Source organism: Ursus arctos, unplaced genomic scaffold (assembly GCF_023065955.2).
Source record: "Ursus arctos isolate Adak ecotype North America unplaced genomic scaffold, UrsArc2.0 scaffold_23, whole genome shotgun sequence".
In the NCBI taxonomy this organism is placed as follows: Eukaryota; Metazoa; Chordata; class Mammalia; order Carnivora; family Ursidae; genus Ursus; species Ursus arctos.
Window position 1 is genome coordinate 41,366,239 of NW_026622908.1, and position 21,174 is coordinate 41,387,412.

A 21,174-nucleotide genomic window follows, 5' to 3' on the forward strand; every position below is an offset into this window, starting at 1 on the left:
TTCACTTAATACTGTCTGTGGCTGCTTTCCCACTACACCAGCAGAGTTGAATAGTTGCCTAGTTGCGACCTGCAAATCCCAAAGCATTTACTCTCTGGCCCTTTGCAGAAAAAGTCTGCGGACCCCTGATCTAGAAAACGGGTAGAGTAGTCTCCAGGGAAACAAGAGCAGAGAATGACAGTAAGACCGATTGAACCAGGTTACTGGGTGAAGGGGATGATGGAGAGGAACCCAAATTGGGGTTACCCATTTGGGGAGGTGCCCAAAGGATAAGAGCGAGGGTTCAGGGTTCGGTGCCTTGAAGCCTGGGAGGGCATGGCTCCATGCCTCTCCCGCCCCTCCTGCAAAGCCATTGGTTGCGGGAGGGACTACAATCTGGTGCATCATGGGAGTGGGCTGGACTGTGCGCGGTGCATCCTGGAGGCTTTGGAGGCGTCTGAGTCGGAAGTGGCGGCGCTGAGCTACAATGCAGTGTGTCCTGGGAGGCCTACTCCAGGCTTTGTGGGAGGGGACGAGACTCGGTGAGAGGGCGGTGGTGGCCGGGTAGGCGGGGCCCAGCTGGGATCCGCGCGCCCCGGCGCCCGAGCCCCGACCGGCCCCGCCAGCCCTTGCGTAGAATGGGGCGGGTGGCCGCCCCGGTCTCTGGAATGTTGAGAGCCTCTGCTTTCCCCTCAGCCCCCCCATGGCCGCCTGCCAGCTGCCCGTGGGCACTTGCCCAGACATGTGCCCGGCCGCCGAGCGCGCCGAGCGCGAAAAGGAGGGCCGCCTGCACCGCTTCGAGGTGGCGCCGGGGTGCCGCGGCGACCCGCCCCGCGCGGATCCGCAGCGCGCCGTGAAGGAGTACAAACGACCCGCCGCCGGCAAGGCGCGGCCCCCGCCGAGCCAGCTACGGCCGCCGTCCGTGCTGCTGGCCACCGTGCGCTACCTGGCCGGCGAGGTGGCCGAGCGCGCTGACGCCTCCTGCGCCGAGGTGGCCAGCTTCGTGGCGGACCGGTTGCGCGCCGTGCGGCTGGACCTGGCCCTGCAGGGCGCGGGCGACGCCGAGGCGGCGGCGGTGCTGGAGGCGGCGCTAGCCGTGCTGCTGGCCGTGGTGGCGCGGCTGGGGCCGGACGCGGAGCGCGGGCCGGCGGACCCGGTGCTGCTGCAGGCGCAGGTGCAGGAGTGCTTCGGCTCTCTGCGGCGCTGCTACGCGCAAGGCGCCGGGCCGCATCCCCGCCAGGCCGCCTTCCAGGGTCTCTTTCTGCTCTATAATCTGGGTGAGTCGGGGTCTTGGCAGCGGGGCGGACGTGGTGCCTCCTTGGGGACAGTGGAGGCCGGGGAAGGAAAGAGAAGCTTTACTATCTCACCATTAACTCCCTCCCCATGCCTGCCTTCTAAATGTATGTCGAGGCAGTGCACAAGAGCCACTGAACCCCCACGTGGGCCTTCTGGCCTGTCCCTTCCCATATTTGGGTCTCAATTTGGCGGCGGGGGGGGGGGGTTATAAAAGTGGAGAGGTCGGTGTTGGAGCGGAAATACTGGCCTTGTTTGATTTTCAAACTTTTTTAAACTCCCTTGCAAAACAGCCAAGAATATATCTGACACATTAGTTTCAAGATATTAGATCCTTCCTGTGGATGGATGGTGCATTCTAATAAACTCTGTTGTATTTGATTGTAATAAAATGCTCTTGGGGGATGCCTGGGTGGCTCCCTCAGTTAGGCGTCTGCCTTCGACTCAGGTCATGATCCAGGGTCCTGGGATCAAGTCCTGCATTGGGCTTCTTGCTCAGCAGGAAGCCTGCTTCTTTCTCTGTCTGCCGCTCTCCCTGGTTGTGCTCTCTCTCTCTGACAAATAAATGACATCTTTTTTAAAAAATTTAAAAATAAAATGTTCTTGGTTTCAAAACCCACGAATGGGTCAGAAGCCTCAGTTTACAAAAGTGGCCCAAGGTTCCGGTGTGCATGATCCTTGTGGAAGGGAAGCAGAGGCAGAATGTCCTCGGGGAAGAGGCCTTATGGGGTGGGCCGCTGAGCCAGCCTCCTCATCTGTGCAGCAGCTAGGGCAAGTGGGGAAAGGGCTGTGGGTCTGAAGTCTGAAACTTGGATTGTGTTGTGTCAAATTCTCCTACATTTGAACTCTAAGACAGCCTCAGGCAAGTCGTGAACTTTTCTGGGCCTGTCTCCCTCATCCAAACACAATGCCTCACTTCGTGGATCCAGTCTGGATGCAGACTGTTTGAAGGGGCTCTGGCAACTCATTCAGATAAGGCTCTGGAAGGGGCTGATGGAAAAAAGGGGGAGGGAAGGTGAGCTTGGCCCAGGGGAAGGGCGTGGCCAGAGTGGAAGGTAGGTGGGGCAAGGTCGGAGTTGAGCTGGGTGGCAGGCCAGAGGTGGGCCTGGCTGAGGACCCCAGCCTTTGGGAGGGGAGACGGGGGAGGCCTACTGGGATGGGATGGAAGGTGGCCCGGGATGGGAAAGACGAGGAGTTCTCACTCTGGCTTCTGCCCTCACAGGCTCCGTGGAGGCCCTTCATGAGGTTCTGCAGCTCCCTGATGCCCTGCGTTCCTGCCCGGCCCTACGCAGGGCCCTGGCTGTGGACTCGGCCTTCCGCGAAGGCAACGCCGCCCGTCTGTTCCGCCTGCTCCGGATCCTGCCCTACCTGCAGAGCTGCGCGGTCCGGTGCCACGTAGGCCGTGCCCGCCGGGGAGCCCTGGCCCGCCTCGCTCGTGCCCTGAGCACCCCCAAAGGCCAGACCTTGCCTCTGGGCTTCATGGTCCACCTGCTGGCCCTGGATGGGCCCGAAGAGGCGCGGGACCTGTGCCAGGCCCACGGACTGCCCTTGGATGGACAGGAAAGAGTTGTGTTTCTCAGGGGTCGCTACACTGAGGAAGGGCTGCCGCCTGCTGGGACCTGCAAAGTGTTGGTGGGGAGCAAACTTGCAGGGCGCACCCTGGAGGAGGTGGTCATGGCAGAGGAAGAAGATGAGGGTGTGGACAGATCGAAGTCCCCAGCATGAGGAGGAGCCCTGCCCTCTCCCAGAGCCCAGGACTGGATCTAATCACTCAGGTTTCTTTTTTCATAATTCCTACACAGTAAAAGGAACTTGTTTTGTAGGGACAATAACTCTGCTTGGTTTATTCAGGGGAGGGCAGGGAGGAGTTGACACACGATAGGGGTATATGGGGAGAAGAACCCAGACTGCCCCTACCGGGCCTCAGTTTCCCTGCTGGTCCCTGAGGGGTGGCTCTGGTGGTCTCTGGTTGGCATTACGCATCCCATCCTTACCCACCCACACCCCACCATTCCTGTCTCCTGTTCTTCATCCTCTGCCACCCAAGAGCCAGAATGAGGAAGGCTTCTCACTCCCCTCAGGTGTCCACAACTGGTGAGACCCTACGCTGTTGTCTCCGAAGCTTGATAGGGTCCCGCGACTGTGCCTCAGGTTGGCATCAGGGAAGACCGGGACACACCCAAGAAAAGCTGGAGTGGGAGAGCATTAGGATGAAGGACGGTGGGGAGCTGGGGTCAGAGGTCAGCCACAGGCCTTAGGGTGGCTGCCGCGCCCTCCAGGGCCACCACCAAGATGCTGAGCTGCCTCTGCACTTCAGCCCAGGCTGCAGACCCAAGGCCGGTGTCCATGGCCCTGGAGCAGGCATTGGCCAGGCCGGGGAATGTGGCTACGGAGCCGGTGCGGGGCGCCCAGAGCACGTGGCTGACGGGAGACACGGGGGAGAAGTGAAGTCACTCAGGGACCAGGAAAGAGAGGAGCTTCGGCCTGGCACGGGCTCGTCTGTGTATAGCAAGGCACAAAGGCGCCGCCCCACTGCCTCCGAAAGCTGGGACCCTTCCAGCAGTGGTGGTGAGAGATGCAGGTTATAGTTCCAGGGTGACCTTGACTGATTGCCTCCCATCCTTTGAGCCGGATTCCCCAGCTGTTTCAAGGGGCTGGGTTGTGCTCTGAAGGCCAGCAAACTCTTAGATTCTCCTCCCTCAGGTGGGTGCCCACTGCCCAGCCTCGCCCCGCTGCACTTGCCGGGAGCTTCGGGACAGGCTCACCTGTAGTAGCGTTCCTCTGGGAAGGCTCGCGGGTTTAGGAAGGTCCGCTCCAAGAGCATCAGCTGGTCGTTGAGCATCCGGACCTGCAAGGGGCTGGAAGCGGCAGGACCTTCGTCACCCTGGAACCAGCAGCCCAGCTGCCAGCCTGCATCCTGCCCCGGATGCCGCCCTCCCAGACACCTGCTTGCTGCCCTTGCTCACTCAGGGCTGCCCTTCTGCAGCGCGGATATGTGTTGGTCCAAGGCCGCGGCTGCCCCCTCAAACTTCTCCACTGCAGTCACCAGAGGCCCTGTGGGGAACAGCCAGCGTCTCAGCCCTGGAGGAGCAGGGCTCCCCATACCCCCATGTCAAGGGGGCTCCGTACCCAGACTGATGCCATGCTGCTCCAACAGGCCCTCAAGGTTCTGCTGGGCAGCCTGCAGAAAACTTCGGAGGGTCTCTCCATAGTCACTGACGTTCAGAGGAAGGAAGAGGCTGTCACTGAGCCTCAGAAGCACGCTCCCTGCTGTCCGGGCCACAGCCTGGTGGCTGCTGAAGCCTGCAGGGAGGGTGACCAGGCCAGGGCTCAGTCTTCGGCCCATCCTCCCCCAGCCTCAGGATTCCCTTTGCCCCCTCCTCACCAGGGTCCACAAATTTGTCCACGTAACCAAAGGTGTCGAAGGCTGTGTGGTAGGTGGGGTAGATCCTGGCTGAGGTCTTGCTCTAGGGGAACAAAGCCAAGGTGACAGGCTTGGGATGGGGGGGGGGTGTACCAACAGTGAGCTACGACACAGGGACATTATCTCAAATCATAATTCCTACTTTACAGAGGAGGAAACTGAGGCTCAGAGATTAAGTCACCCGCCTGACCTCACAGCTAATAGCGGCAGAGCTGGGTCAGCTGCCAGATCTCCATTTCACATGACGGAGAAGAGCCTGAGGCTTGGGAGTCAGATGAGAGGATTCAAATCCCAGCTCGACGCCCAGGAGCGGTATGGCCATGAGGGGGAGAAAGGGCGTTTTGGAGCATCAAGCAGGGGGAGGCAAGCTGGGCACCCCACATCCCTTACCTCATTTCAGCCCGCACACCGATGCTATGAATCCATCCCTGTTTCATACTGTATTTAATCTATTCTGGGGTAAACATTTTTTTCATTTTTTATGATCTCTGGAATCAGAATGCCTCTTTTGTTTTAAGATTTTATTTTTTTAAGTAATCTCTACACCCAACATGGGGCTGGAACTCACGACCCCAAGATCAAGAGTTGCGCGCTCCACGGACTGAGCCCGCCGGGGGCCCCAGGATGCTTTTTAAGTCATTGTCATCCTGCAACTAACTGGCAGTGTGTGGCCCCCTCCGAGAGCGCATATCGCAATGTTGTCAGTAATGCCTTAAATCTGATAAAATAATAGGCGAGCATAAACATGCTCAGAGAGGTTAAGAAACTTGGCGAAGGGAGCACAGCTACTGAGTGGTGGAGCCTGACTCAGTCTGCACTAGAGAGGCTCTAAGAGAGGAAGGGGCTGGGGGAGCAACGTACTGAGCTGTGGGACAGAGGGGTACCCACTCACCTGGTCATAGGTGTAGGCGATGTCCATGGAGGAGATGCCCAGGAAGTGAATGAACGGTGCATAGTCGCTGCCAGCACCCAGAGTGCCCAGGCTGCGAAAAGAAAGATGGTCGGGCTGGAGGGTGCTGGGCCAGCCCGCCCTCCCGGGGGCCCCGTCCTGGCCCTGGGCTCACCTGGGGACCAGGCCGTAGGCTGCGCTGCTACGGTTGGAATGCCGGATCCAGTTGTCGTAGATGCTGAGCCCCACCGGGTTTGGTGCGGGGATCTGACCGGGAGGGGAATCTCGTCTGGGGCTGGCCCCTCCCCAGGCCCAAGAGGAGGTCCCCGGCCGGGCCCACCCGAGTCTCCATCCTAAGCACAGGCCCGCGGGTCCTACAAGGCCTTCCCCCAGCCTCAGTCCCACCGCCAGGCCCCTCTAATAAGGACCAGCTCCAGCCCCGCCCACCCCGCCCTGGCCGTCGTCCCCGCCCCGCCCCCCTTTCACCTGTTTGGCGGCGGCGAAGATGACGCTCTGGACCGGGGGCGTCCCCTGCGCCCTCAAAGTGGCATTGGCTGTGGCAAGACCAGAGAAAGACTATTCGGGCCGCCGCCCCTTCGTCGCCCCTCTCCCCGGGTCAGCGCAGCCGCCCCCCGCGCCGTACCAAACACCGAGATGTCCACGTTGATGTAGGCCACGGTGCGCTCCTGCAGCTTGCTGAAGAATTCCTGCGGGTGGGGGCCCGACGTGAGCCCGGCCAGGCCCCGCCTCGGGAATCCCTCCACCGCCCGCCCCGCAGGCCTCCCTCACCTCTGTGAACTCTGTGGAGCCAATGAGCCCAAACTCCTCTGCCCCCCAGCTCGCAAACACTATTGATCTGCGGGGACGCCAGGTGCCTGGGGAGGGAGATAAAGGGCTGGAGGACAGGGTCGCCGGATCTCGGGGTGGCTTGGGGGACAGGCTGGGGACGTGGAGAGGAGGAAGGGCCGGCCGGGGTGGGGCAGCCGGTGACAGGGGGTAGGTCCCGCTGCGTCTCCAGCCCAGCCTTCTCCGAGGCACCGTCCTCCTTTTCCCAGCCTCCCGCCCGTGCTGGGAACCCCCCAACATTGCCCTCTATACCAATCTCAGGTGGTCCCTTCTGCCAGAATGCCTTGGCTCCCCCTTCCTTAGCGGTATGCCTTCAGGAGACCTCCGGACCCTCCACCCCCAACTGTCTGCTTCACGCATCCCAGGCGGAACCCTCCCGCAACCTCCGCTCCATAATACAGTGAGTTTCTCCTTAAGCGTTATCCATTCTGAGCCAGTCCTTACAACAACGCCCTGAGGGACAGAGCCTTGTTGTCTCCATTTCACAGATGAAACTGAGCCGCACAAAAGTTAAATGACTTGCCCAGGGTTACACAGCTGGTAGGCATGGAGCCAGGGTTCAAATCCAGGGTCTGGCTCCCGAGTCCAGGGGCTTAAGGAATTGGCCACACCGCCTTCCACAGCCTCCGGCAGCCTACAGCACATCCTGTTCCTGGTTCTGCTCCCATCTCCAGTTCCAATTCAGTACCCTTTGATCATTTCTCAATGCTTTGTTTTAATTTTATCTTTTTAAGTAGGCTCCGTGCCCCAATGTGGAGCCCAACGTGGAGCCCAACTTGGGGCTTGAACTCATGACCCTGAGATCAAGACCTGAGCTGAGATCAAGAGTCGGACGCTTAACCTTGACCGAGCCACCCAGGCTCCCCTCTCAGCTTTTTGTTTTAAATGAAAATTGTATAAGTATTAAAGGGTTCTATGCTGCCATCACAAATTCTCACACCGTTTCCTGCCCAAAATGCATAACCTGAATCGAATCAGACGAATCCAGATTGAGGGACACTCCGCAAAATAACCTCAGGATCGTGAAAGACAAGAACTAAGGAGCTATCACAGATGACACACGCCACTACCACAGGCAATGGGAGATCCCGCATTGACCCTCGGGTCAGAAACTTCTTCACTCTAGAGGTCATCATAAGAACAGTTGGCAACATTGTTCATTTCCTCATTCTGATCATTATCCTGCCGCCATGAAAGAAAATGTCCTTATTTTCAGGAAATGCACAGTGATAAGTTTATGGGTAAAGGTGTAGCATTTCTGCAACTTTCAAACACTCCAGAAAACAATAGAGAGAGAAAGAGCCAACATGGTAAAATCATAATATCAGGAGTATCTGGGTGAACGATGTCCAAGGCTCCTTTGTACTATCTTGGCAAGTCTCGTGTAAGTCTGGAATTATTTCAAAAGAAAACACTTGAACAACAGAGACAGAAATTCCTACACTACCGAAGAGGGGAAAGCCCCAAGCCCAGCCTCTCTCCACAAGCTCGTCCCCCCCCCCACCTCCGATCTCAGTTGATCTCAATCACACCTGCTGGTTTTACATGTCATTGATGTCACCGACTCCTCAGTTTCTCTCTGGAGTCTCTTTTCCGACCCTGGAGATCAGCCCCTTCAACTGCCTGCTTGCCCTGTCCCCGGGAATGTCTCTTAGGCACCTCAAAATCACTATGGGAATGGGCACACGTGCATAAACGGACATGTAATTTGTGACATCAGTACCATAAAGGGGAAGGGCAGAGCTTTACAGGAGTAGAGCTTTTGTATGAGATTAAGTTGGTATCAATTCAAATTATATAGTTATAACTTTGGGATGTTATATGTACCGGAAGGTGAAAAAGTCCTACAGATGGATGGTGGTGATGGGTGTACGACACCGAATATACTTAATGCCACTGAATTGTACATTAACAATAGTTAGAGGGCGCCTGGGTGGCTCAGTCATTTGGGGTCCTGGAATCAAGTCCTGAGTCGGGCTCCCAGCTCTGCAGGGAGTCTGCTTCTCCCTCTACCCTTCCCCTCTGCCCGTGATCTCACTCTCTTTCTCACTCAAATAAATAAATGATATTTTTTAAAAACATGGTTAGAAAGGTAAATTTTAGGGGCGCCTGGGTGGCTCAGTCAGTTGGGTGTCCAACTTGATTTCGGCTCGGGTCATGATCTCGGGGTTGTGGGATCCAGCCCCGTGTTGGGCTGCCTGCTGGGCGTGGGGCCTGCTTGGGATTCTCTGCCTCTCTTTCTCTCTCTCCCTCTCTCTAAAAAAAAAAGAAAAAAAATAAAGGTAAAATTTATGGTATGTATATTTTACTACAATTTGTAATAAGCTAAAAAAAAAAAATCAACATGTGACGAACAGAATTCACTTTCTTCCCCCTAGATCTGCCCTCTGCCCCTGATTTGTTTTTCATAAATGGCACTGCCATACACTAGGTTGCTCGAACCAGAAATTGGGGATCCGGGAGTCCTCCCCTTGTCCTCTCCCTCACCTCTGTCATCAACAGACCTCCTTCCCACAGCCCCCACCTTGGCCCAAGCCGCACTATCCCTCCGGGCCCTGAGGATGACAAGGCCTCTGACTCGTCCCCACAACCTCCCCCACTGGAGCAGGAGAAAGTGTGTACAATTGGGACTCCATCAAGTCACTCTTCTGATTAAAATCCCACACCAGGGGCGCCTGGGGGGCTCAGTCGGTTAAGCGTCTGCCTTCGGCTCAGGTCATGATCCCGGGGTCTGGGTCTCGAGTCCCACATTGGGCTCCCTGCTCAGTTCGGAGCCTGCTTCTCCCCCTGCCTCTGCCTTCGCCTCTGCTCCCCCCGCCCCAACGCTTGGGCTCTCTCAAATTAATTAATTAATAAAAGTAAAAACACATGGGAAAAAAATCCCGCACCATCTTCCCGCCAACCTCAGACTGAACTCCAAACTCCCCCGCGGGCCTGCCACCTGGTCCAGGCCCTCCTTTCCACATGCTGTGCCCTCCACCTGGATCCCCACCCCACGCCAAACTGCCAGCTCCACAGAGAGGCCTTCCTGAGCTCGGGCTTGTGTGCAGAAAGCCGCTTAGATATTCTTCCAGGGTTGTCTCTGCATGCAGCAGATCGGGTGTTCGCTGTGGGGGTCTGCTGTGCCGAGAACTGGCTTGGCACACGGTAGGCACACGGGACATACTTGAATTAACGACTGTTATCCCTGCCTCAACTGGGCTTGAGGCCCCCCGAAGTCAGAGCCTGGGCACTGCCTTGCTCAGGGCGGCGCTGGAGGGGCACGGGAGGCTCTCGGAGGCCACTGCACAAGGTCCCCATATCCCACGGGGCGACCTGAGCGAGGCCAGGGCTGGCGTCCATGCAGGTCGGCCCCCGGGGCCCTCGGGCTTGGCACAAGTGGGCACTGGAGCGTGAGGCAGAGGAGGTGGGGCAGGACGCCTGAGAGCTCAGGGAGGTGTGGGCTGGACGTGACCGCCTGCTGGGACAGTCCCTAGACCAGGCACCGGGGCCGCCTCACCCTTCTTCACCAGGGTCCCCAGGACTCGGGAGAGCTCCAGGATGACGGCAGTGCCACTGCTGGGGTCCACGGCCCCGTGTACCCAGCTGTCCCGGTGGTTTCCGTACAGCACGTAGCGGTCTGGCGAGAAGAGCAGAGACTCAGAAACCGGGGAGGAGCGAGTGTGGGCGGGGCCCGGCGGGCGGGGTGCAGGGGGCGTGGTCAGAGGATGCTCGGGGCGGGGCGCGGCGGGGCGCGGCTCTAGAGTGTCAGGGAGGCCCGAGCTGGCGCTCACCCGGCTCCACAGCGCCGCGGATGATCCCCAGGACGTTAGAGGAGTTCCGCAGCTCCAGGCGGTTGTGGACACTCACGTTCACCTGGCTTGGGGAGGCAAGGAGGCGACCAGAGTCTTGGGCCTGCCCACTCCCCCTCCCAACACAGTGCAGGGGAAACTGAGGCCCAGAGCAAGAAAGGGACACCACCAAGTCTCTGGCCCACAAGTAACTGGAGAGGCAGCAAAGCCCTCCCTCAGCACCCCTCCTTGCCCTCCCCTCCACACCCCCAACCCCAGGTGATCCGATAACCAAAGACCTTTCTTATGCCGGAAGCAAAAACTAAAGCTTTTTGTGGGCTTTTTCCTCCGCCACTTCCCACACCCCCTGATCCTCCTCCTTGCTCCACCCCCTGGCCCCGGGCTGGAAGCCCTCCCTCCACTTAAGTAACAGGGTTTTGTTTTTTTTTTTTTTTTTTTAAGACTTTATTTATTTATTTATCAGCGCGCGCGAGAGAGCGGGAGCGCACAAGCAGGTGGAGAGGCAGGCAGAGGGAGAAGCAGGCTCCCCGTTGAGCAAGAAGTGTGATGTGGGACTGGATCCCAGCGCCCTGGGATCACCTGAGCCGATGACAGACGCTTAATGGACTGAGCCACCCTGGAGTCCCTGAAGTTAGTTTTAAATGAAAGTTTACAGTGTCCGTTGGTGGCCCAGACCCTGTCTCCACCCTTCCTCCACCCCACCCTGAGGTCCCTGGGCCTCAGCAGAGGCTGGGGACCCTGCTCACCCCCACTCTGATCTTGGGCAGCCTGGAAGAAGGAACAAGGGCAGAGGGAAAGAAGGTGCACAGCCCTAGCGGTTCTCGGCTCCTCGGGCGGTGGGCCCTGAGCCCTGGTCCCAACCCTGGGCTGCTTCCTGGGTGCTCTCCAGACCCCTCACTAGGACCGAGTCCCCCATCACGCTGGAGTGTGGATTCCAGCAAAGGAGCTGGAAGAGAGGTGAGACTCCACAGACCCCCTATGGGGGACCCCATTTTGGCCAAGGATTGGCTGTGTTGGATGCTCATGATACCTCAGCCCAGGCCCCTTTGCTGAGAAGACTCCATGCACTATTTTCCAAGAAGCCCCTACATACACCCCTGCACAAGCCACCCCTCCTGATAGGCAGGGGGCCCTTGGCCCTCTCCCCTATGTACTACTCCCCACCTGTGTTCTGTTTGACCAGCACAGAAATATTAAATGTCCTCTATTCACCAGAAAGGAAAAAAAAAAAAAAAAAAAAGAGGAAGCAAGCCCCACTCTTCCTCTCCAGTTCTTTTCACAGACGCAGTGAAGTACTTACTGGATACTTAGCGTAGGCAAGCACTGGGCAGTGACTGGGACAGACACAGCCCCGCCCTCTGGGACCTCCCTCCCCGGAGCGAGACAAAGCCTGAGGAAGTGAGCCACTGCAGGGGTGAAGTGGCGTGGGCAGGACACTAACAGGCCCACCTGTGAGAGGATACCTGGTGGCAGGTGGGGAGGTTGGTGCTGGCCAGGAATGGCAGGAGTGTGGGGAAGGGTGTTCCAGGCAGATGGAACAGCAAGTACGGAGGTGTTGGTTTGGGAATGAGCTTGGCATGTTCAAGAGAGGGGGTGGCTGGAGCATGGAGGTCAGAGGTGAAGTGGGGGTGAAACTCCGCAGGGCCTTGTGGGCCATGCAGCTTTCACTGGCTTCCCCCAAAACAGGACAGGTAGTCTGGAGGCAGGGGAAGGTGGGGAGAGAGAAGAAAGGGAAAGGCTAGGGCTTGAGGTGGGCAGAGCAGCGTAACAAGGAAAGAGGAGAGGAGCCTCGAGGAGGAGGGGCCCCACCTCACCTGTCTGCTGGGAAGTCACCATCAGACCGGAAGCCAGGCCCCAACTTGTAGTCACAACCCAGTGCTCCCTGCCAGGCATCGGGGGCCACGGTCCCCTGGAGGTTACTGGGGAGGAGGTGAAGGGTGTGGGGATTGAAGGTTGGGGGCCACTGGAGTGGGGGGGAGCGGGGGACCCCGGGGGACACCAGAGCTTACCAGAGAAGGATTTTTGCATCATCGAAGCCAATGGGTTGAGTGGGAATTGGAGGAAATCCAGGGGCATCATCGGGGTCCAGGCGGAAGGAAGAGGGATTGGCTGGAAGGTAGGGAGTCAGGGGATCCCCAAAATACTCAAAGTAGGAGCCTCGCTCCACCCCAGACGGGGGCAGGCCCCAGGAGTTTGGGAAGGTCTCGTTGGCGGAGCTCTGCCCATCGTTGATGTCTGCGGGGTCCGTGTACACCAGCACCCCGGCGACCCCATACTTGGCGGCGTTCACAGCCTGTGGGGGGTGGATGAGGCTGTATTCAGGGCACGGGGGAGGCGGGCTCAGGGCCTGCTCCCCGCTTCCTTCCTCTGTATGGCCAATCTATCTTCCCACGGGCAGGAGGATGTTTGCACCAATCGTTCTCTGCCGCGCTGCTAGAGGTGGCAAAGACCGTGGGGCAGAGGCGGGCCGGTGCCTGGCAGCGCGGCTGGTGCAGAAACGGAGGCGTCTGGCCACAGCCCGCGGGGTGGCTGCCTGGTAGAGCAGCGTGTGCTCCTGAAGCCTCGGGCACCAGAGCTACAGGTGCGAGCGGCCCACGCATCCACCGGCAGAAGGAGCAGATGAGCCGGTGTGCCCGGCGTGCAAGAGAATATTACTCAGCCTTCAAAAGCAGCGGCGCGCTAACCCAGCACCGTTGGGCCCTGAAAACCTGACGCTCAGTGAAGAAGCCAGACACAAAGATAGTGTGTGATTCCCCTTACGTGAAGTTTCTAGAACAGGCAAATTCGTAGTTTCTAGAAAGTGGGCTAGAGGTTACCCAGAGCTGGGGAGGAGGTAGGAAGGGCGTGAGTGTTTAATGGGCATGGAGTTTCTTTTGGAATGAACGAGAGTCCTGGGAATGGATGGTGGAGATGGTTCCACAACATTGTAAAAGTACTTAAGGCCCCTGCGTTAAACACTTAAGATTTATTTTATAATTAGGTTAGATTTCATTTTATGCTGCTCTATTTTAGCGCCATAAAAACAAAACAGTACCTCAAAAAAAGAGAAAGAACAAGGACTCAATTTATGTACCAATTGAGAACAATCTCCAGGATGTATTAAGGTGAAAAAAAGCACAGCTTGAAACAGTGGATATAGTATGCTGCTTTTATAGAAAAAGACGGGGAGGGGCGCCTGGGTGGCACAGCGGTTAAGCGTCTGCCTTCGGCTCAGGGTGTGATCCCGGCGTTATGGGATCGAGCCCCACATCAGGCTCCTCCGCTATGAGCCTGCTTCTTCCTCTCCCACTCCCCCTGCTTGTGTTCCCTCTCTCACTGGCTGTCTCTATCTCTGTCAAATAAATAAATAAAATCTTAAAAAAAAAAAGAAAAAGAGGGGGAAATAAAAATACACATTCGTATGAGCCTTTTCCAAAGAAACTATGGGCAGATCTCCCATAAACTAAAAAAAAAAAAAAAAAAAGTGGTTACCTCTTTGGAGGATGGAGAACTTTTCCACTCTCAACTTCTTTCTAAAACTGAAAATTCTGTAATCTGTATAACTCCACCACGCCTCTTCCCTCTTTTCTTTTCTTTTTCTTTTTCCAGATACCATAAAATTTATGGCACTCTCCACTTCAATTTTTTTTTGAAGATTTTATTTATTTATTTGACAGAGAGAGAGAGAGCACAAGCAGAGGGAGCGGCAGGCAGAGGGAGAGGGAAAAGCAGGCTCCCCACTAAGCAGGGAGCCTGATGCGGGGCTCGATCACAGGACCCCGGAATCATGGCCTGAGCTGAAGGCAGACGCTTAACTGTCTGAGCCACCAGGCGCCCTGCTCTCCATGTTATAGCACAAAGTTCAGCAGGATGAAGGACGTGCAGGTTATTACACGGCTGTCGCCACCACCCACTGAATTCTTCATCTTGCCAGTCTGAAACTGTAGTCACGAAACACTAATCCCTGGTCCCTTCCCTCACTCTATACCTTTTTAAATTAAAGAGAAAACAAACCCACATTTTTAAAAAACCATGGACGTGACATACTTAGTCAAAATTTTTAGCTGAAAAGATGCGGGCTGGGAGGGAGGCAACAGGAGGGATTTAAGTTGAATATTCAGAACTACTTTGCAGGAGAACTTAGACTCCAGCAAGGTGGAACATTTTGCCTGATCCACCTGTTTCCCAAGGCTCAGAGGGGTAGGGGAGGCATCCAGGGTCACACAGCACATCATGAGTGGTAACGGTACAAATACAGCTCGCCTCTTCCGCCCCAGCCCAGGGCTCTGCACACCCCCCAACCCTGCTCTGTCCCCTCCCTGTCCCTGCCTCCTGTCGGCAGCTGGCCCTCACCCCAGCCCCCCCACCCAGCTCCCCGCCCTGGGGGCTGCCGCTCACCTTGGCCCCCCGTCCTGCACCCCCGTAGCGGGTCAGAGCAATGGTGCCTTCCAGTGCGATGCCCTGAGTATATAGACTCAGAAAGTCTTCTTCCGTTCCACGGTTGGCATAGACGAGGAGGCCCTGGTGCCAAGAGGAGGTGATCGTCAGAGCCAGGCCCAGGAAAAAGGGGGTGAGGAAAGGAGAGCGAGGCTGCGTGGCAGGGTGATGGAGTTGGATTCTGTTTTCCCGCCTCACCCAGAGCTTGGAAGCTCCCCAGGAACAGAGTTACCCCTGGTTTTCTGTGTCCAGGTACCCGGAAGCCAGCCTGGTCTTAAGTAGGGGCCATTAGCGTTTGCAGAATGACTAGGTGATGGGCCAAAGGAGTAGCAATGGAGTGTGCATGTAGGGGCCCGGGGTCAGGAAGGGAGAAGTTGGGGTGCAGCCAGAGGGAACTGGGGAGGGGATGTTCCAGGCCCACCTGCGGGGTTCCTGGGGGAGCATAGGCAGCATACGGCGGTATCACATCGGGCCCCGCCTGCTCCCCGGTCAGGTTCTCTTCACTCTGGCGGCAGGAGAAGAGGACCCCGCCGGTGGGACCCACTGTGGAGGGGAACAGGTGTCAGGGCTGGGCCTGGAGGCTCCCCACCGCACAGGCATCCCCAGAGCCGCATGGCACCTCACCAACGGTCACGAGGTTGGGCTGTTCCTGGCTGGGGAAGGACAGCAGCACCTCGTAGGTGGGGGCCTCGGCCGAGTCCAGGCCGGACTCCGGGTCCTGCCACCGCTGCAGCAAGAGCTGCACTAAGGCCTCATCTCGGGGGCTGGAGGCCAGGTGAGGCTCCCTGGAGAGTTCTCTGCAGGGCGGACAGAGGGCCAAGCCCGGGGTTAGGGAGGTGTCTGTGGCGAGCAGGAGGGGAGCGGGGACGGCCCTCTCACCTGAGGTTCTCTCGGATCTTGTTGGCATCTAGCTGTTGCATGACGGTCTCGAGGGTCTCCAGGTCCAGGTCCTGGGAGACGCTGGGAGTGGGGACATCGGCCCCTTTGGGGATGGCAAAGTGGCCCAGGATGATCCCCAGCCCCACGAGGGCGGCAGCCCCCACCACCCCCCCAAGCACCTTCACCCACTGCATCCTGTGGAGCCTTGGCAAGCTGGGGTCACTCCTTATAGATGGGTGTCGGGTCGAGTTAACCATTACCCTGTGGGTGGCCCTGCCCTTTGGCCCCCAGCTGGCAGGGAGAGTCAGGGAGCATCCTGCAGGGAGGGCCAGGAGCATTCACAGCCGCCTCGATTTCTGCATCAGTCACCTAGAAGGGACCCCCAGGGTATCAAGTCCACACAGGCACACTGAGGCCCAGATAGGGACAAGGTCTCAGCCAGATCTCCCAGTAAAACGGAGGCCAAGCCCGAATAGGAACTCAGAGCCCCTGTTAGAGCAAGACTGGGCCAACTCCCGGCCATCCCCGCCTCTGTCTCCTCAGTGCCACTTGTAATATAGTTTTTAAAGATTTTATTTATTTGAGAGAGAGAGAGAGAAAGAATGAGCAGGGAGAGAGTGGGAGGGAAAAGCAGACTCCCCGCTGAGCAGGGAGCCCGGTGCGGGGCACGATCTCAGGACCCCAGGATCATGACCCAAGCCAAAGGCAGACTCTTAACCGACTGACCCACCCAGGCGCCCCTCCTCAGTGTCGTTGGATTCCTGGCATATCCAGCCCTGGCTGCTGGAGCAGGTTTTGAATTCAAATGCCATCCTTGCTGGACATAGGTTGTGTGACTTTGGGCAATTCACTTAGCTTCTCTGAACCTGTTTTTCTTTTTTTTTTTTTAAGATTTTATTTATTTATTTTGACAGAGATAGAGACAGCCAGCGAGAGAGGGAACACAAGTAGGGGGAGTGGGAGAGGAAGAAGCAGGCTCATAGCGGAGGAGCCTGATGTGGGGCTCGATCCCATAACTCTGGGATCACACCCTGAGCCGAAGGCAGACGCTTAACCGCTGTGCCACCCAGGCGCCCCTGAACCTGTTTTCTTAGCTGTAAAATGGGAACAATAGACCTATTTCACAAAACAGGTGCTGTTTCCATTAAAGAAGACCACATCGATAGAAATATCTAGCCCAGTGTCTGCACATCAAAGGAGCCTGGTAAATTTTAGCCACTCCTGCCTCACCTGGATCCTAAAATGCACAGACTGGCGTTAAAGGAAGAAAGGGGATCTGGAAGAATTCTTTGTCTGTATCCTGCAGGGGTCCCAGCTTATGGGAGGACATGGAACTCTTAGAGGGGGGCCATTCTAGAGGACAGAGCCAGGGAAGCCCATTCTTCCTTGGCGAGGTGACTTCCTCCTCCATCCCCTGACTCTATCTGGAATCCATTCGTCTGTTCAGCCATCCATCCACCTATTTATTCACCCATCCATCCATCCACCCACCCACCCACCCATTTATCCATCCCCTTTTCTATCCTCCCACCCTCCCACCTCTCCGTTCGTCTAGTCACTCCTGCACTGATACCTGCAAGCTTCCTTCCTTCATTCCGCTCTGCGCAGGACCCATGCTAGGCCCTGAGAAGGAAAAGGTGCCCAGGTCCAGGTCCTGGGAGACTCAGATTCAAGTACAGCAGGGAGACAGGCAGGCTTTGGGCTCAACCATGTGGTAGGTGCCCCCATAAAGGGAAGACCAGCGTGTTCCCAGTGGGGAGGATGAGGAATTCCACCTGAGAGGGCATCTCCCAAGGTTGAGAAGGCATTCAGCATGCAGAGAAGGCGAGGGGCAGACCATCCATGCAAATGGCCCAGCCTGCTCACAGGGAGAGGGAGAGGAAGGCACCCAGTACTCCGTACACACGCTGACCTGCTTCCAGCCGCAGAGAGCCAGGCAGGACTGGGGAGGTCCCTGGGGCTGTGCCTCCTCCCACCCTCCATGGCCTATTCTGCTTTGGGCCTCTGCCCAATGGTTGTCCCAAAGATGCCAGAAGAGCCAGGGGAGCTAGGCCGCCGTACAGTGTGTGTGTGTGTGTGTGTCTGTGTGATTTCACGGCCCACTCTCAGAGCAGCCCCCTTCCTGCTCACAACCCTGTTTCATGGGCTCCACCTGCCCCTCCCCCTCCCGTGTCCGTCTCCCCGTGTGCTGCTGGTCAGGAGGATTACATGTTAGCCCAGGAGGACTACGGATGGGGTCTAGCGTGATCGGTGACATCACAGAGGCACAGCAGGAAGCCAGTTTTGGGCCTGGTGATTATCAGCACTAATCACTCAGGATATGACCTTGCGTCTTATCAGAAGCTGGTCTGCGTCGGGAGCACACACATTCCTGAGGACGCAGAAGGCAGACGGGCAGTGGGAGGGACATCAAGATCGGCTGATAAGTTGAAGAACAGACACGGTAATGACACCACGAGGCAGCACCCCGTGTCCCTGCCACCCCCTCCTGGAAGGATTTAGCTGCTTGAACATGGGACGTTCCAGACACGATACGTGGACAAGAGTGTGTAACATGTGTGTGACTATCTGAGAACTCCAGCTCAGGGCGTTGGAATCAGCTGCCGTCTACACTGCTGTAGGCAAGGGACATAAATCGGTCAATTTTCCTTTCCCCATCCTGGCTCGGTGGGTGGCGTGGCCCCTCCCTGAACATTTTTTTAAGACCATGTTACAGCATTGTAAGTCAAAGCCAAGCATTGTAAGTCAAAGCCAAGCATTGTAAGTCAAAGCCAAGGTCTGGAGCACAGGGAGGAGAGGGCTGGGGTATGTACCCTGCTACAAAACCTGGGGCCCGATATGCCTTCGTCCGGAGATTCCAAACACCCAAAGTACAGGGACGAGCTGTTGGCAGCATGACTCAAGATAGGTTTTCCAAAATTCCTAGAACAAGTAAAGTTGAATTTCCTTTGTCTCTTAAAAAAAAAAATCCCCTTTTGTGGTAGGAAAGAAAAGAATGAAAAGGCACATAGGGATTTAAAAGAAACACAAAGAATGGAGTCAGAAGAGATCTTACAAATGTTAAGTTGATTTACAAGAGCTGCTCTGGGCAGTTAACAGTTGACAAGAACAGCTAACTTTGAACCTACCTACATGGCACTTAGAAGTCCTTGTGGCAAGAGAAAGCCACGAGCCAGCATAAAACAGCCCGACACAGTGGGGGAAGCGTAGGGATGAAGGCGGGGTTTGCTTTTTATTATGAAAGAAAGAGTGACTTCTCGGGAATCTTAACAGAGGAAAGGCTTGTCTCACGCCCAGAGACGAGGCACCAGGATACAGAATGACAGGTGTTCCGACTGCTGGGCTGTCCCCATCGCCTCACAGAGCCCAGGTGGGAAGGGGACATTTGAAGCAAACAAGCGAAAGACAAAGGCTCAGAAGCCCTACAGATAGGATTAAAATCTAAACTTCTCTTTTGCTTTTGAAAAAATGTTAATCTATCAAAAGGCCCGCGTTGACGGCCTTAGAAAATAATCCTAAGAGCCCCTTGTCAGTACCGCGCTCGAGTTGACCAGGTAACTTCTTTCTAAACCTCCATGTGTACATGTATGTCTTTAAACCAAAGCCTGGGGGGCTCAGTCGGTTAAGCGTCTGCCTTTGGCTCAGGTCATGATCCTGGGGTCCTGGGATCAAGTCCCACAGTCAGGCTCGCTGCTCGGCGGGGAGCCTGGTTCTCCCTCTGCCTGCCGTTCCCCCTGCATGTGTGCGCGCTCTCTCTCTCTCTGACAAATACATAAATAACATCTTTAAAAAAAAAAAGGACTTTTGCTTCTAAAGTGGGTCAATCCATCCTGACGCCGAGCTTGTCTTCAGGCGAGGGCCATTTCGCCCCAGGTAAGGGAAGGACTTACAGGGGGTGGGAGGGTGGGGGTGGCATTTTCCCGCCTTGTTCTCTTCTAAGTCTCACTTTTTTTTTTTTTAAGATTTTATTATTTATTTGACAGGAAGAGAGAGCCCAGGTAGGCAGAGGGAGAGGGAGAAGCAGGCTCCCCGCTGAGTAGGGAGCCCCATGTGGGACTCCTAAGTCTCACTTTTAATGGAAAATCGGTTATAACCTTACAGGAAGGGGAACTTCCCACCAGGAGGGGAAATCCTAACGTGACCCCAGAGTAAGTAACCCCCCCCAACACTCAGCTACCTCGAAGAAAGAGCCCTCCCCTTCCCTTCACAAACTCTATGCTCTGTCCAGAGAGCTATGCCTTTTGGACAAACACGCCTGATTAAATGGAAACAGTGGTCATGTCTCCTCACGCCCTCCCCACGAACGTACTAGACCGCTTCAGTGACGGAAAAAAGGGGGGGATGTAAAAAGGTTAAGAACTTGACCCCTCTCTCCTGGCCAAAGAAAGCAAGAGATATTCCCTGGGCATGAGGAATAAAAAAAAAAGACCTGGCTATTTCACCCTTTGAGTTACAGCTACCAGGCCAGTCACGAGAGGGGCAAAAAGGGGCGCCTGAGTGGCTCAGTTGTTAAGCGTCTGCCTTCGGCTCAGGGCGTGATCCCGGCGTTCTGGGATCGAGCCCCACATCGGGCTCCTCTGCTGGAAGCCTGCTTCTTCCTCTCCCACTCCCCCTGCTTGTGTTCCCTCTCTCACTGGCTGTCTTTCTGTCACATAAATAAATAAAATCTTTAAAAAAAAAAAAGAGAGCGGGGCAAAGGGGAGGCAGGGTGGAGAGCTGGGAGGGGTTTGATGGCTACAAGCCTAGTCCACTTTGTTTTTGTACTGGGAACATTTGTCGCGGGCTTCTGTCACTAGAAAGGGGGTCACAGTTGGCAGAGGGCGACGGTCTTCCAGGTAACCCTTCTCCCGGTTGACAGTCTGGGGAATGCGGATGTGGCCCCACGGTTGGGGTTGGCCGGCGGAGAGGTCGATGCTGTTGGCCGTCTCATGGGATCCAGTTAGGCGCCGGGCATTATGCAGGCCCCCTCGGGATTGTAGGCTCCAGTGTGGTACTGGTGCTCGGTTTCTCGATGGACTCCTCAAGGTACTTCCAACCGTTCTCCTCTCGCGTGGCCTTGGTGTCAAAGTTGGTGTGGACACCTGCACCATCCCAGTTCCCGGCAATGCGCTCAGGATCAAAGGTCGCTATCATTCCAAAGTCTTCACAGACTCGACGCAAGATGAAAAGGGCCACCCAGAGATGATCTCCCAGGTCAATGCCTTCTCGGGGTTCTGTCTGGACTTCCCCACTGGGCGGGCATGACCTCAGCATCTGTCCCAGCAATCTTGGTGCCGGCGTGCAAGCAGGCCCAGCAGAACCTCTACAATACCCCTGCCATAGGCTTTGTCGGCTCCCACGCCCCGGTAGTACGGACCTTGGGCCCTCCCCGAACATGCTGGATTGTGGTGCTGATGGAAACCACTTAAGGCAGCAAACGCATTTCCTTTTTTCCTACTTCGCTCCTTGATCCCACTGACGGCAAGAGTTCTCGGGTCCCTCCAGGAGCCCTGATCCATTGGCGCGAGCTCTTCCCATGTCCCCTCTCCTCCCTCTGGCCCAGCCCCTTGCAAAGCCTCCCCCCAGTCCTCTCTGCCTTGGCCACCTTCACTGGGAAAAAAAGCCAGACTCTCCGCCCACCCTGCACCTGTACCCTTGACCCTGAATGTGCCTGCAGA

General features: G+C 56.5%; 2 protein-coding genes across 2 annotated transcripts; one reads left to right on the top strand and one right to left on the bottom strand.

Annotated features, from left to right (window-relative positions):
- Window positions 1–9: 9 nt before the first annotated feature.
- On the top strand, window positions 10–3,115 carry SAC3D1 (SAC3 domain containing 1). The gene is made up of 3 exons (XM_026483276.4): window positions 10–521; window positions 676–1,256; window positions 2,495–3,115. Exons 1-3 carry the CDS (start codon window positions 316–318, stop codon window positions 2,995–2,997), a joined length of 1,290 nt encoding a protein of 429 aa, XP_026339061.3. The 5' UTR covers window positions 10–315; the 3' UTR covers window positions 2,998–3,115.
- Window positions 3,088–15,711, bottom strand: NAALADL1 (N-acetylated alpha-linked acidic dipeptidase like 1). The gene is made up of 18 exons (XM_026483277.4): window positions 15,518–15,711; window positions 15,263–15,435; window positions 15,060–15,181; window positions 14,600–14,722; window positions 12,232–12,515; window positions 12,037–12,141; window positions 10,205–10,290; window positions 9,931–10,050; window positions 6,375–6,460; window positions 6,229–6,292; window positions 6,072–6,139; window positions 5,761–5,852; window positions 5,589–5,679; window positions 4,658–4,739; window positions 4,402–4,575; window positions 4,239–4,326; window positions 4,038–4,130; window positions 3,088–3,693 (listed from the first exon to the last, which is right to left on the bottom strand). The coding sequence occupies exons 1-18, from the start codon at window positions 15,709–15,711 to the stop codon at window positions 3,507–3,509; spliced, it is 2,232 nt and encodes a 743-aa protein (XP_026339062.2). The 3' UTR covers window positions 3,088–3,506.
- Between the last annotated feature and the right edge of the window lie 5,463 nt (window positions 15,712–21,174).